General features: G+C 43.4%; 1 protein-coding gene across 2 annotated transcripts in view; it reads right to left on the reverse strand.

The window, feature by feature from the left end:
* LOXHD1 (lipoxygenase homology domains 1) overlaps positions 1-16,083 on the reverse strand; it is a 165,671-nt gene that overhangs the window by 90,884 nt on the left and 58,704 nt on the right. For both annotated transcript variants that reach the window (XM_006891689.1, XM_006891688.1), the window contains exons 9-14: positions 13,777-13,912; positions 12,533-12,693; positions 11,046-11,132; positions 10,092-10,227; positions 3,728-3,882; positions 1,944-2,104 (exon numbers count right to left, since the gene is read on the reverse strand). In XM_006891689.1, coding sequence (XP_006891751.1) covers positions 1,944-2,104; positions 3,728-3,882; positions 10,092-10,227; positions 11,046-11,132; positions 12,533-12,693; positions 13,777-13,912 — 836 coding nt within the window. The remainder of the gene's footprint in view (positions 1-1,943; positions 2,105-3,727; positions 3,883-10,091; positions 10,228-11,045; positions 11,133-12,532; positions 12,694-13,776; positions 13,913-16,083) is intronic.

Here is a 16,083-nt window from a genome sequence, read left to right on the forward strand (position 1 = left end):
AAAAAAACCAGCAACATATCAACACTTACTTCATCATCATCAAAAACAGTTAACTTTTCCCCCCTGTGAGACTACAATACAGGGCATTGTGCTGGGGGCCCTGGGCTGAGGTGAAGGCCGAGAAGATGCATAGGGATAAATAAGACACAGGTCAACCCTTAAAGAATCTAAAAATAATAATAATAAAAAAAAGAAACTCCAGCACAGGTAAGAAGACAGGGCCAAATAACCAGAGCTCTGAAGACCAAGACATCGGTGGAAGTTGTTTCTAAGAAATTGCTACAGGAAGTTGGAGAGACGAGAGGGCTCCTGGTGAGGGAGTCCTGACCAGGTATTCTAGGCTGACGGAGTTTCAGCTGAGAAATGACATGACCTACGAGCATGAGCTTCTATTCATTAGGTACCACAGTCTCTGTTCTCCAAGGACTAAGGAAACCAAGACATTTGCCTCTTGATCCCTATTTGTCAATCTTGATGCTTCCCTTCTCAGACCACTCCACTGAACTCCAGAGAGAAGACCATCAAAGGCAGCCAAGGCCACGGTCTAGCCTTCCCCCTCCTGGCATGGAGCTCAGGCCTAACTAAACCCCAGTCTACTTGCCCAATACACAACCTGCTCAGAACCAGTGGTGACAACTCTGCCACCTTCCCCGGCACTTCCCTAGCTCTCTCCCTCCCTAGACACAGGATCACACACTCCCCTGGGGCCTTGCTCTCAGTTGGATAAGATTTAAAGTGAGTATGTTAACAGCGAAGTTGTTACACTTCCATGGCCTCTGCTGCTGTGATTCTAGAATATTTTAAATGAGGTATTAATGTCAGAAGAAGTGAGAGAGAGTAGGGAGCTGGGGACTGACCAGGGACCCTTAGACTAACCTATTAGGAGCTCCTCCCCTATCTTTCCTGCTGGGGTTACTCTGGTGTCCCCCAGAGGCCTGGTGACTACAGAGAAGGCTGTGGGGCAGCCCTGTGCATCCGGGAAGGTGGATGGTGGGAAGGAACAGGCTCTTGTCTGTCTCAGCAATCCCCCTGCCTCCCTCCACACTCCTCACCACTTACTCAGGGCCAGCCCCTCCCCAGCAATCAAAGGAAACCATGACTTGTCATTTGTCTTCACCCAAATACTCAGAGGGTATTAATAGGCATCTCCAAATATAGCCTTTCTTTTTCAGCTTCAAACACTTCAGCCCAATTTCTGAGTGAGATATCACTAAGTGGATAAGCCAGCCTGCTGGTAATTTTTTAAATCGTACCCTGAGCTTTCAAGAGTATGTACACACACATGCGTGTGTGCACACACGCACGCGCGCGCACACACACACACCCCACCACCATCACCACGCATTATATTACTCACACACACACACACCCCCCACCACCACCACCACACATTATATTACTCACAGCACACACATGCCACACACACACACATTCCACATCAACTATATATATGCACGTATACCACACACCATATGCCACCTACCATCCCCACTGCACATCTCATACACACCACATTCCTCATACACCTTCACACACACACACACAACTGCTAGACACTTAGCGGTCCCTAAGGACGAGAGTGGACTTTTCAGAAATAGGCCTCACCTGTCCTCTGCCAGGGAGTTAGAATAAAGCTCAGGTGAGCACGCAGGCTCAGGTCTAAGCAGTTAGCAGGACCACCTTTCCTGTGCCTTCAGGCCGCTATTTAGGGCACTATTTGCTTTATCCGACTTCCAGCAAAGCCATGTGTGCACAATAAAACTCCACCAGCCTGTAGGGTTTTCACGGTTGTGACCTTTCGACAACCAAATGCCAGGCCTGTCTTCCAAAATACCTTTGAGTGGTTCAAACTTCTGACCCTTTATGTCTTCCTAGAACCGACAACATCTAAGGAATCAACATCTAAGCTGGAGAAGGAAAGAAAGCAGGTGGGACTGACGTACCTGAGACACGGGAACTCCACGTTGTCGCTCTCAGGCTGCCCCTCCTCTCTCACCAGCACCCGCTCCAGGTACCAGCCGCTGCCCCCACCTTTGCCATCATGCCGGATCCTCACCCTCCTCACCTTCCGCATGGTGACAGCCTCGATGGTGAACTCATCGGCCTGCACAGGGAGGATAGAGAGGCCAGGTGGGTGACACCCAGACACCAGGAAAGCCAGAGTGATGGGTTGGGCTCTTGCCTTTCACAGATGAACTGAGGGACCCCCGCACCTCATTCCTATACCTGGGATATCACACTGTGCCAAGTTCACAAGGTATGAGATCTGCACCTTTTTGTTAAACCACATTCATTCACTGAGCTCTCTCTTTAAAGGGGAATTTATTCAGGTAGGACAGACAGCTTGGGCTGTTACACTTTGCTATCCGTTTACCATGGACTAGGCCTCAGCAACCCTGCCTCGAGTCCTCGCTATCAAGGCCCCTTCTGGAGGAGGGAGATGGTGAGAATTGACTGGGCTTGAGGTCATCTTGCTTATGTCACAGTGTTACCTGCTGCTGAGGCAGATGCTCAGGTGCTTACCTGGGCTCTGAAGGGCCAGGATCACAGAGGCGGGTCTGAGCAAGAGTTAAATGGTGCAGATGGAAAGCACAGAAGTGTGTGGAGAGAAAGAGAAAAGGGCGAGAGAGAAATGAGAAGAAAAGAAGCTATGAAAAGTCACCTCACCTCATCTCCCAAATGGACTCTAGCCGGCTCTGTTGCTGTTCTTTTTGCTGCCAAGGCCTTGTCATGACCATGATCTCAAGAACAAGATTGGCTTGACTTTGACTTGGCCCTGAGAGAGGCCTCCACACCCATCCCAGAGCTGGTCTGCCTTCACCAAGGAAGGGAGACAGTGTAAGGAGGCAGAGAGAGGGTAATGGCCAGTTACCAGCTGAAAAATCCCTTCAGCTGGGGGAAAGCCCTTGACCTTGCATTGTTTCAACAACTGCTCTTTACTGAGCTGCAGCTGTGGGCTGTGGGGCAGGTCTGATACCTGGTGCAGCACACCTGTCACTTGCCGTCATCACACCAGCTGGCCGCAGACAGGTCTCTTTCCCGTATTTTACATACAGAAGGCTGGATTTACCCTTTGGCCCACCTGACTCCTTTGCTGTGGGCCAAAGGGTAAATCCACATTGTAGCACAGACATACGTCATGATCAGGAAAACTAGGAACAGACGAGAATGCCTTGCACATTCAAAGACTAAGAGCAAAACCTAGTTATTCCACCTCCATGCTGCATAGTTTTTTCTGGTTTCTCTTTCCCCATGTCTGGTAGAAACGAAAAGTCCTGAGATGACTGTGCAGTAGCCCAGCTTTCCTCCAGCCTGGGTCCCCTGTCCTCTCTCTCCACTCCTCCTGTGATGAGAAAGATGCTGCTCCTATATCCCCAAATGTCCTCATGCTCCGCTCTGTCCTCAAAGCTCTGGGAATGGAGGGAACCATCGCCCCTCTAGTCTAGCCCACCTACTCCTGGTTAGATGGTTCTAGAAGCCTAGTGAGGTTCACACTCATAAGTGAATTAGGACCGGATCAAATGCCTGAAGACCGAGTCAACCAGCCATTACTGTGCCCCCAGTGATTGCCATTGGGATTCCCAGGTTTCCCCACTCTTCTACCCAGAAAAAGTTTCTCTGGAGGCTGAGACCCTCGTTCCAGCTTTTAGCTCTCTGTTAACCGAACAGGGCAGACAAGGGAAGGTGATGGGGCAGGGACAGTGGCTGACACACTCCAGAAACTTACATTGCCCTTCTCAAACAGCTCGGTGTTATTCCTGCAGTTGAACATGAGTCGCTCTCCGGTGTCTCCCACGTCACCATAAAGGCAGAGATAGACATTAGCATCAGTCCCCGCACCTTCGAGTTCCCCTGTGCAAATAGTCACTCGGTACCGGACCACTGCCAGCAAAGAGAGAGAGAAACAGTTGACTGATCACTGAGCTCTGCCTCCTTTTCTCCCTCAAGCTTTCCAGCAGAGTGGTCACACGTCTTCCCATTAACCAGTCAAATCCCTCCTCATCCCAGCTAAGGCCTGGCTCATCCCCATGCTCTGTGCCTAGACCAGAGGTTTGCAAACCAGAAGAACCATCAGAATCCCCTGGGGAACATTTATGCAAATTCAGGTTCTCTGACTTCCCAACTCTGACCCCCTAAAGATGGAACCCCTAAAGTTGCATTGTTCACATGCTCATATAAGTGACTTAGATGCACCTGGTCAATCTTGGGAGCCATTGGTCAAATCCAAAGACTTTGGCACTTGATTGCATCCAATCCAGCAAAGATGTGGTAAAAAACAAGCAAAACTAATCATTCACTAATCACATGAAACTAATCATTCACTACTGACGACTAACTAAGCACAAGTAAGCCTAGGTTTACCTTGCTTACTGGATACTTCTTTCCTGTCAGGAATTGTAAAATTTAAAAGGAGTTTTATCCACCAGATGCTCTGCTGGAGAAGGAGGGGGCAATCTTCTCCTGTACCAGTCAGATCTGATTTGACGGTACACATAAAAATAATACAATAAAAATTAAAAAAAATTTTTTTTAAAAAAAGAAGGTTTGATTCTGTAAGAAGGTAGTGTGAGGTTGAAACAAAGACAGATATTTGCCTTACGTAGAAGCAGAATCTTTGAAATGTAAAAAAAAAAAGTGAAATTGTTCATTGCAGAACAATAAGTAAGCACAAGGAGGCCTATGCTTACCCCGCTTACCAAATAATATTAACAATGCAGAAAGGCTAGTTATTGGAATTATTGTAGCATTTGAAGGAAGGGAGGACTCAGAGAGCAAAGGAGATTAAGAGAAGTCAGAAGGTAAAAGCTATTACAAATATTTACAGAAGAATTAAAATGGATTCCCTGAACCAAAAGTCAACAAAATCAGATGAAAATAGATCCAAAATTCTCCAAGAAATACTGGCAAACTACACTTAGAAATTTATAAAAAGAATTCTACATTATGGAGTGCAAGGTTGGTGCAACATACAAGAATCAATCAGTGCAATATATTCTAAAAAAGGAAGAAAAAGGATAAAGTTATGTGATAGTCTCGATAAATGCAAAACAGACATTTGACAAACTCCAATACCATTTCATCATAAAAGCATTCAGTGAGCTAGGAATAGAAGGTCATCTATGAAAAACACACAGACTACCAGAAGAACAAGAAGTCTGTGTTGGGAGAAGAGAAACTAGAGTGCTTCTTAGAGGCAAGGATGGTGAGGCCCTGTCGCACATATTTTGGACATGTTGTCAGGAGGGACCAGTCCTTGGGAAAAAGACATCATACTAGGGAAGGTAGAGGGCCATAGATAAAAAGGAAGACCATTAATAAGGTGGATTGACACAGTGACTGTAACAATGGTTTCAAGCTTGTTGTAGGTTGATGATAAAGATGGCTCATGATAGGGCAAGACACAGGCCTCTTCTTTATAGGGTTGCTATGAGTTGTAAATGACCCGACGGCACAAAAAAGTAACAACAAATATGCCATTGATGTGGTCTTAAAAGCAACTTTAATTTGCCCCACTTTAAAACAGGTGACTGTTCTTCTCAGATACTTCTCTATCTCCAAGTTGCTGTTGTAAGGTGCCATCAAGTCAACTACAACTCATAGTGACTCTATGAACAACAGATCTGACCCTTATCCTATCCCGTACCATCCTCACAATCTCCTCCATGCTCAAGTTCATTGTGACAGTCACTGTTGTCGGTCAATCTCATTAAGTCTTCTCTGATCCTCTATCTTTCCCAGTGTTATGACTTTTTCCAAGGATAGGCCCCTTCTGGCCATATACGCCAAGTATGTGGGACCTTGTTCACTATCCTTGCCTCTAAGAAGCATTCTGGCTGTACTTCCTCCAAGAGACAGGAAGAACTCGGTCCTTGATTAAAAAGTAAACAAATACAAATGGGTGCTATGAGGGGAATTGAAACAATATTTACTAAAGCCAGCATTTCACAGTTGCATTAATCTTATGAAACTTAGGAGCTGGTGTTCTTCCAGGTGCTTTTTTCTGATAGATGTAATAGCTGACCATTTTGTAGTTACCAGTTCAAAATAGTTACTCTTTCCATTTTATTAATAGGTTCTTCAAGGTCCACATCACCTTCTACTTTGATATAGCTTGACTGAGACTCCCTCTAAAGGGGTAGTTGGTAGACCACGAAGTTGACTTCTGTCTATAAGCATCGTACTGCCAGTACCCATCCTGCATATACTCTGACAAGCCACGTTGTGGTCCTGAAAGTTTCCTTTTAAAAGTGCACTCACAAGTGGGTGTTTGAAATCACAACCTGGCCATTTAGACTCTCATGAAATGCTTCCACATAAGGATGAGTCTTTCTAAATTGCAACCTGTGCCAGAACTCATGAGAAGGTCACATTGTCCCCACCTCGTTCTTTTCTGGTTGCAGCCAAGAGCACCAAGGATACTGGGGTGTGAGCTTTGGCAACGATTTCATTATCCCCAAGGTCCACTACTTTGGAACCAATTGAGAAGACTATAAACCCAAACCTCCAGAGGCCCGGGTTCCTGATTCTACTCTGTGCACCTTTCCCAAATGACTGAGGAGAAGAAAACACACCAACTCTTCAGCCTGGTATGCATGAAGTCCATCCTTTCTTTGAGGATATATTAAATGGTGATAGAATGATTTGAAAATGGAGAATGGAAAATAGTAATAATAAAAGAAAATGGAGAATGGTCAAAAACTTGAAGATTACTTTTCAAAGAGAAGAGCGAACTGGGCAGGAAGTTGGGCAGGGAAAAAAATTGCAAAAATGAATGAATGAGAATCCAAAGTCTCTGTAAACTTTCACTAAAATTAATTAATTACAAAAGGAACAAATAAATATGTCTTAAAGAAGGTAAAAATAAAAACCCTTGAGGAATATAATCAATGTTGCTTAATTGTACATGTAGAAATTGTTAGATATCATATATTTTATTACACATATTGTCACCACAAAAAAAGGAAAAGAAAAAAAAGGAGGACAGGACAGCCCTGATTGGAGAGAGAACAGAAAACATGAGAAATATGAAGACAGGGGGAGTGAGAAAACCCTAACTCGTGCCTTCTCTTAGACCTATCACCAAGGTTAACTGTGCTTTCTTAGCTGTAACTGCTCAGTAATTTCTAGAAGAAAAGTAATGATAGACTTCAGAAATCTCTCTGCCTAGCGATTCCAATCTCCTTTGTTCTAGAGTGGAGACCCTGGTGACCAAAACCACATGGCCATTAGTAGAAAGGTCAGAGGTTCAAACCCACCAGTCTCTCCAAAGATGTGGCTGTCTCCTGTAAAAAAAATGTCAGCTATGAAAGCCTCATGGGACCTCATTCTACTCTGTCCCATAGGGACACTACGAGTCTGAATTAACTCCACAGCAATGGGTCTGGCTGGGTTTGGCTGTTCTGGAGTTCTGAGGCCCATTGGGTTGGAAATTCTCAGAAGCCCTCATCCTCTCTAGGGGTTCTTCCAGACCCATCTGCCACAGAGGTCCCCAGCTCCTTTCTAGAAAAAAGTCTGTGGACAATTAAAAATAACGATGTTGTTAGGCAATAGCAGCCAATGACTTTGAACAGATGGATAAGTGCCAGAGCCTCTTGTATTTTAATTTTAAAATTGTGGCTCAGCCTGATGAAGGAGAAGCTCTGGTTTCCAGCACTTGAATACAATGGTCTCTTAACCGCTCTGGAGTTGTACGTAATCACTTCTGCTAGGCATGTAACTGCAGGCTGTGGATCTCATTTCTCTGATTATCTCGTATAACTCGTGAGAGAAAGCGGAGTTGAAAATCAGCGCTAAGTTGGATGTTTGTCCATGTCTTCCAGCCTCAGTGTACTCCTTCCCCAAAACCTCTTGACCTTCAGGCGTGCATCCTTTGTTTATGTGACTGCTCTTCTTTTTAAGGAAACTGGGGACACATGATTTTAAACTTTAAGAATTTTTTGGTGTTGGCTCATTTTATGTGAGTCCAACATTCTCCCCTTCAGAGGCTTCTAGAAAGCTCTGCAGGTGATTCATGACATCCTGAGCTGAGGCAGAAAGTGAGAGCTCGTCTCCACCTTTAGCTACTGTTCTAAAGAAGCTTCCAGACTAGAGCCCAGATCTCATTGAGGTGTGTCAAGACCTGGGTGTGTTTCAGGAATAGGAGAAATTTATACAGGCCAGGAAGAGCAGCTGGAACGTTAGCATTGGGATGGTCTCCAAAGGACTGTGAGGACCTCCAGAAGGCACTCAAACTGCCTTTATAGTCAGCAGGCCACTCACAGGCTTTTCATCCACCAGAGAATGGTTTTCCCTTCATTAAAATATTTTTAATTGTATCACAGAAGACAAAAACAAACCATAGCTCTAGTACAGTCACATATTCTACTCCGTTTTAAACGTTGCTAGATGCCACTAAATCGATCCTGATGCATAGTGATAGAACAGAACTGCCTCATAGGGTTTTGTAAACTGTAACCTTTATAGAAGTAGATTACTTGGTGTTTCTTCTGCAGAGCAGCTGGGGGGCCTTCGAAATCCACACTGGCATCAGAGGAAGCTCAATCAGACACAGTGGTATGACTACCAGCCCAGAGAGCAGGCTCCCAGTGACATACCAATTAAGAGTTACACTCAGCCAGTGGGAGAAATGAAGTCTTGATACATGCTACAGTATGGATGGATGCTGAGAGAAAACAAGGCAATCACAAAAGAAGAAACATTATATGACCTGACTTAGATGAAAAGACAAGAAAAGGCAAGTATATAGAGAATAAAGTTTACATTAGTGGTTAGTAAAGACAGGAAGGTCAAAGGAAGGGTTATGGGTGATAGAAATATCATGTTGATTAAGTAAGGTTGTACAGTTGAGTATTATAAGTACTGTCAACAAATTGTACAGCTGTAAAAAGTTGAAATAGAAAAAGTTGATTGCAGATGTATTTACAATGACAAAGAAAGAGAGTAGCTGTCAGATGGAAAAAAAGAGTTGAGGGCAAGAAAGAGGCTGGTCCCAAGTAGGGAACAAGCCTTTATTAGTAGACCTGAGAGGGACGCCAGGTGACCTTGCACAGAGGATCAGAGAGGCACATAGGCAGATGAAGAGAGTGTCTCTTTATAGGGGCCTTCAGGCACACCCAGAGAGGGTGTTAATTTGCTCCTCTGGAATTCGGGGACAGGAGTCCTGTCAATGTGTGATTAGGCTCAGGGGCTTATCAGGATCTGGTCATCTAGTCACCTTATCAGGACATGTAAATTAGCATGTTTTTTCAAAGAACAGTAAGGCCTGGGGTTAGCTGTGACATTCTTCCCTCAGTAGCTGCCTGTGTTACAACCAGAAAACTCATCAGATTTGGCTTCAGAATTTGTAGATTTAAGTTCATGGTTTCAGGGAACATTCCAGTTTATGAGCCTAGTAATATGTTCAATTATTTTGTTACATCTCTTGTTTGTGTGTAGTTCCGGGGTCTTAAACGTTTCAATTGTCCATCCAAAGCACACCTGGATCAACAGAGGAAAAAGGTGTCAGGAATAGAAGGACATGAAATGTGAGGCTTCCTGGCTCCTTTGCTGGGAGACTGTAAGGATTGGAGGGCGCCCAGCTACCGTTACTGAACATTTTGATAAAAAACTCCATGGTAGAATCCTGATCACAAAGAAGTAAGTGTAAAACAGAATTTCAGATTCTTCTTACGGATCCCAGACTTCCTGGAGCCATGAGGGTTGGATAAAATCTTGAAACTATCCTCCTGAGATCATCTTTAATCCTTAAACCAAAAATATTCCCTGCAGCTTTCTTCAAACAAAACAGTAGTTTAGCTTACCTAGTAAGAATGTCTGCCTTGAACATGGCACTCTTTTAAGATCTCTCTATATGGGATCAGATTGGCAACAGCAAATGAAAAGATTAGATAATACAGTTAAGCAGCTTATGTCAAAGAGGGGAGAAAAACTCAGAAAAGAATGAGAAAGAGTATACAGCCCCCCCAAAATGTGATCAACGTCACTTAGTGGTAGAAACTGTTGTGTTAGTTGTCCCAACAACAACAGCAAAATAAATCAAAAAGGTTCCATTGCAGAGCTCCCTCCAGGAGGAACAGCTGGCCAGTACTTACTGCCCATTATCCTCCTCACTGTTGGGCCCTCAGCGGTCATCTCCCTCACAATGTCATTGTCATCTTCATTGGCATCCAGCCAGCGGTTGCAGTTGAAGTTATACTTGGCCTTGGTCAGAGTGTTCATTAGAGTCATCTGGAACAAAGGTCTGGAGTGAGCAAGAGCACCAGAGACGGGCAGAGGTGCCCTGGAGTCCTTCCTCTTCAGCCCTCTCATCTCAGGGAGGCCAAGGTCATCCACTGAAGGTGGCCCTTGTGTGAGGCAGAGCGTGAAGTTAATATTTCTCCCTTTCTCCCCTGGAGACTCGCACTTGCTCAGCATGTAAGAAGCAAGGAGAGAATCCAAGCCCCCTGAAACCTGAGCTTTTTATCAGTGCAATGTCCCCATTAAGAATTCCTTGTGTCCTGGATACAAATTCAGGTCTCCTCATAACCGTTTCCTGTCCCTATACCCATTAACTAAGCATTTGAAACTCACTACCAATAAGATGATTCTGCCTTATGGCGACCCTCCTCCGTTAGGTTTCTGAAGCTGTAAATCTCAATGGGAACAGACTGCCCCATCTTTCTCCCATGAAGCAACAAGAGAAATTGAATTACAAGTGTTTGGGTTAGAAGCCCAACATGTAACCCACTACATCACCAAAAGAGCTCTGGTGGCTTAATGGTAAGAAATTGTGCGGCCAGTGCAAAGGTATGCAGTTCAGATCAACTAGCTGCTCCACAGGCGGAAGATGAGAAACTTCCTCTCATGCTATTTACTGCCACTGAAAACCATTGGAAGGTCAACTATTGATTGGTTACTACTCAATGACACTTAACACCACCACCACCATGACTCCTTTAAATACTTCCATTACATACAGAGATAAGCTTACGTGACAGGGTCATTAGAAAGTGACTGTTCTAGCCCTTCTCCCAACCATCTTCCACCCCCTCAATGGTGCATCTCACCTTTTCCAAATGCCATCCAGAACCAGGACTCCTTCTATCATGCCACACTCGGATCTTATAAAACATGCCAAGATCTGGGATCTCAAGCTGTAGTGAGAAATAAAAAGTAGATTGAACCAAGAGATTTGTGTCCAGTTTCATTCAATGCCTGGAGGGCACCTATTCACCATTTCATCATTATTCACTATTTCACCAGTGAGGATGGGGTTATTTCAAGCTCTCTACCTATACACATTTCTATTCTCTCTAGCCTCTTATAACCAGTAGTATGTGAAAGCAAAACAATCATGTAGAGATGATGAAAATGAACAAAAATAACTGATTCATGGTGAGATAAAGCCCACAGAAGACCCTCCAAATAATAAAGGTGTGATAGCAAAAAGCATATGGCAGCCCTACAAAACCACAAAGAGCCACAATTCCAGGACTCGAGCTGACATGAAGCAGATACCATTGGAATACGGTAACCATTCTCCTTCCTCCACAGCAAAGAGGACCAGTGGAGAAAAAGCAAAGAACTGAGTGGTGTTGTGAAGGCACCAACAAGGAGGTGAGAGGGTAGATGGAACCGGGGCACCAATCTCTTCACAGATCTGGACCTGAAGTTAAAACAGCATTTTTATTCACAAACTAAGTCTTGTTCTAGTTATATATGTAGTGGAAAGTTTAAAGCAGAAATTTCTTTTAAAATGTTCTTAAACTCATAGGTTCCCGTAAATATAATCCTTTCCTCCAGTTCAGTCCTGATCATATTTTTTTTTAACATAGGAAATGTGTGAATGCAGTCCCTCATGTCCACAAATTATGCTGTGGAGTTTCCTGCATTTGGGGAAATCGCAGGGGTGAGCATATCCAGAATGCAATGGATAAACCTCACCCTGGAAAAACCAGCTTCCTGATCATGGTCGCTCCCCTGTCAGCCATTTTGACACCATCTGGGTTCAAAGTCTTGGTTCTATGATTTCCTGAATCATTGACACCTGTATATCCAAGATAATAAATATTTGTACACCACTCCCATCCCAGGCTTGGTTCTGGAATGTTTGATTCAGATGAAGGACTTACTCACAGTCCACTGACATTGAATCACCTTAAACCACAATGGCCCTATAGTGACTCTCTAGTATAGAGTAGAACTGTCCCGTTGGGTTTCTAAGGTCACAACTTTTACAGAAGCAGACTGTCACATCTGTCATGAAGTAATTGGTGGTTTAGAACTGTCAACCTTTCAGTTAACTGCTGAGCCCTTTAACCACTGTGTCATTAGGGTTTGGATTTACAAATGGATCTAAATTGTACCTCATTCTAAACAGTGATTATAAATCACCAAGTTTGTCACTCCTCACAAGAAGCTAAAGTTTCCCTTGCTCATTTTTGTCTTAAAAAAATGCTAACTTGACGGAGAAAACCAGAATACCTCCTGTGACAAATGCCTCCTACATCTGTGCCCCCACCCCCACCACCTCCCTTCACCATATTTCTCCTACCGTAAACTTCTCAATTTTGCCTGGCTTGAACCACTTGTTGTTGGGATTCAAAAGCATCTCATCTGTTCGTCCCTTTTTCCCATAAATCTGGATAAAGATTGGAGAGTTGGTGCCAGCTTTCTTCAAGTCAGTCGTCCAGACCCACAGGGACCAAGCGAATTCTACAGAGACAGGATCAAACTTTACCATGAACTTTTAAGACATGAATTTTTTTTTTTTTTAATAACCGGTGGTGAAGAGGGACAAATGCAAGGTGAGCAGGACTGAACTCCCATTTTAACAAGTGCCAAATTTAGGAAGCTAAGGATTCGTCCTTGAATGAGGTGTGGCCAGGATGCTCCTTAGAAGACAGAGTGATAAGACTTTGTCTCATGGACTTTGGACGTTTAATTAGGAGAGGCCAAACTCGAGAAGAACATTGTGGTAAAGCAGAGTCAGAGACAAAGAGGAAGACCCTTAACAAAGTGGATTGACATCAACGGGCTCAAATATCACGACTGTGGGGATGGTACCATGGCAGGCAGTGTTGTATTGTACCTAGAATTGCTGTGAGTTGGGACTGACTCAATGGCACTTAAGAACAATGAGAAGGACTCATCACTATTTTGTTGTTGATATTTAAAGAGGTGCCTTACCATTCCTTTTAATGGCTCAAGCTTATCCTCAAACTGTTGTGAAGTGAGCTGACCCTCCAGAAGGTTTTCAGAGGTTGTAAATCACAGAAGAGAAGACTGCCCAGATTTCTCACTTGGACCAGCTAACGGATTTGAACTGCCTGCCTTTAGGTTGGAAGCATAACTCTCTACCAACTAGGGCACCAGAGCTACCTTTAAGTACATTTTTTTTTCTTTTTTTTCTTTTATACTAGTTTATTTCTAAGATTCGCATACATTGTTTTCAAGAACAGATTCTTCCAAGTTCCCTCACTGCCCCCCCATCAAATTGTACAACTCCATGGGTAAGGAGCCCATGCTCCCTTCCTTATGTCCTGCATGTGAAGAGCACATTCTCTGAAACCATTCCATTTCACATTTAACCTCTTATAACAGTTTATTACATTTAGGACACTTAAGTATCATCAGCTTTGATTCCAGGTTGGAAAACTGACTTCCTAGGGCCCCTTGCCACCTCTTTTCTAGAGGAAAAGAAGTAAAAAGTAGGGTTGGATCCCCCTGAAACCACTGTCTAGCAACCTTTGCCAGTCCTACTTAAGAGGAAAAGTCTGAGCTGCTCCCTGCACTTACTTTTCAACCTCTTCTTCCTGAGAGACACCATCTCATAGAGTTGCCTCTCAATCAGCCCATCTGCCTTCTTCTCATCCAGCCAATTCCTGCAAGGGAAGGTCTGCTGGATGCCAGTGTAGGGGCATAGAATCACCACCTGGGAAAGCAGACCACAAAAGCCTCCTGCAGTAGGTCCCCTGCTTGACACCTCCTGACAATACTTAGCAGCCTACCCACCCCTGAGTTCACTGATTTCTACATTAAAACCTTGCTATCTTGCTTTGGATTGAATATTCGTTGCTATCAAGGGAGAATCAACTCATAACTGACCCTCTAGCAGGTTTTCAAAGGCTATAAATCACAACCAAGGAATGCAACTAGGGTCCTCCTTAGAGTCAAGGACAATGAAACTTCATCTTGTATCGTTTGGCTATGTTGTCAAGAGGAATCAATCCTTGAAAAAAGACATCATGCTGGTAAAGGTGGAGGATAAGCAAAAAGGAGGAAGGTTCTCAATAAGATGGTTTGACACAATGACGGCAACAATGGGCTTGACCATTGGGAAGATTGTGATGGCGACACAGGATGGAGAAAGGTGCCAATCTCTGGTTCACAGGACCACTTGGAATTGTAGTCAACACAATGGCATGACAACAACATGGATTGGATTGTGTCATCCTCTCAAAATACATACACACACATACAGTGTTGCAACCCTAATCCCTATGCATGTATGGAGATGTAATCCCATTTGAGAATGGGATTATTTTGGGGGTTTGCTAAAGAGGTCACATTCTTGTGTTGTTGTTGAGTACTATCCAGTTGGAACTGGCCCAAAGCTGACCCTCCAGAGGGTTTTCAGAGACAGTTAATCACATGGGAGTTGATTGTCCATCTTTCTCCCAAGGGAAAAGCTAGGGGATTTGAACCTCGTATCTTTGGGTTGGCAGTGCAACTTCTTACCATTAGAACACTAGAGTGTTTTAAAGGAGCAGATGAAGCACAGAACCAAGGAAGCCCAGATGGGGAATGGTGTCATGTGGATATTATCAAGGAATGCCAAGGAGCTAAGACAAGAATGTTCCCCTAGGGGAGCTCTGGTGGCCTAGTGGCAAGGAGCTGCAACTACAATCCCAGAGGCGAACGGTTCAAATCCACCAGATCCTCTGCCGGGGAAGGAGGGACAATCTCCTCCTGTACCAGTCAGATCTGATTTGATGGTACACGCACACAAAAATAATAAAAAATTTAAAAAAAGAATGTTCCCCTAGAGTTGACATATAGAGCCTTCCCCAAGATCCAATGCCCTGAACTCAAGACCTCTAGCCTCCCAAATTATGAGAAAATAAATTTATTCTCAGCAAAGCCACCCACTTGTGATATTTCTGTTATAAAAGCACTAAGCAATTAAGATGAACTCATCAAAAAAAGATGTCTTCCTGTTGCCCACTTTATTAATTTCTTTAGCAAGAAACAGCTTCTTCAAAAAATATTCAAAGAGGTGTCACTCATTTTCCAATCTTCTAAATCTGATCTCAAACTTTATTTCTTCTCATACTTTCTTTCAACATCATATTTCTTTATGTCTATCAGTGAATAGTAACTAAAATACCAACTTGTTGTAGTTGTTGTTGTTACATGTCATCAGGGCTGAACTGACTCATAGCTGACCTTCAACAAATTTTCTGAAACTGTAAATCAAAGAGGAGAAGCTTGCCCATCTTTCTCCCAAGGAACAGCTGGTAGATTGGCCTTTGGGTTGACAATGCAATTCCTTACCAGCAGGTCACCAAATTAACTATTTATAATTTCCTTCTCTTGTAATGAAATGACTAAGGAGGTTTGAAACAGAAATTAATAACGTCAAATATGAAAATCTAACTGGAAATTAAAACTCAATGGATAGGGGAAATAAAAACTCAATGGATAGGTAAAAGAAAAAAATCCTATGTAGCTAAAGGGAGTTGATAATAAGTAACAGAAGAATTTACAAGTAAAAGAAAACATATTCATGCAATGGAAAACTTTACAGAAAGGAATTAAATGATGTGCAGCTTCAATTATCAATTCAGATGAATGTCTAAAACTTAAGGTTGAGTGAAAACTACAAATTAGATTGGGTGTTATTGTTATTGTTAGATGTCATTGAGTTTTTTTTTTGTTTGTTTTGTTTTTGGTTTTTTTTTTTCCTTGAAAATATTACGTTTTATTTTCCTGTCCCCAGAAGAGTGGTTTATCCAGAAACCGAGAGAAAAAAATCAATCCAAATAAACTAAAAAAAAAAAAAAAAAAAAGGGGGGGCGGGGGCCAATCAGCTTGGTTTTTAAA

Source organism: Elephantulus edwardii, unplaced genomic scaffold (genome assembly GCF_000299155.1).
Source record: "Elephantulus edwardii isolate Elephantulus edwardi_28Jun2011 unplaced genomic scaffold, EleEdw1.0 scaffold00103, whole genome shotgun sequence".
In the NCBI taxonomy this organism is placed as follows: domain Eukaryota; kingdom Metazoa; phylum Chordata; class Mammalia; order Macroscelidea; family Macroscelididae; genus Elephantulus; species Elephantulus edwardii.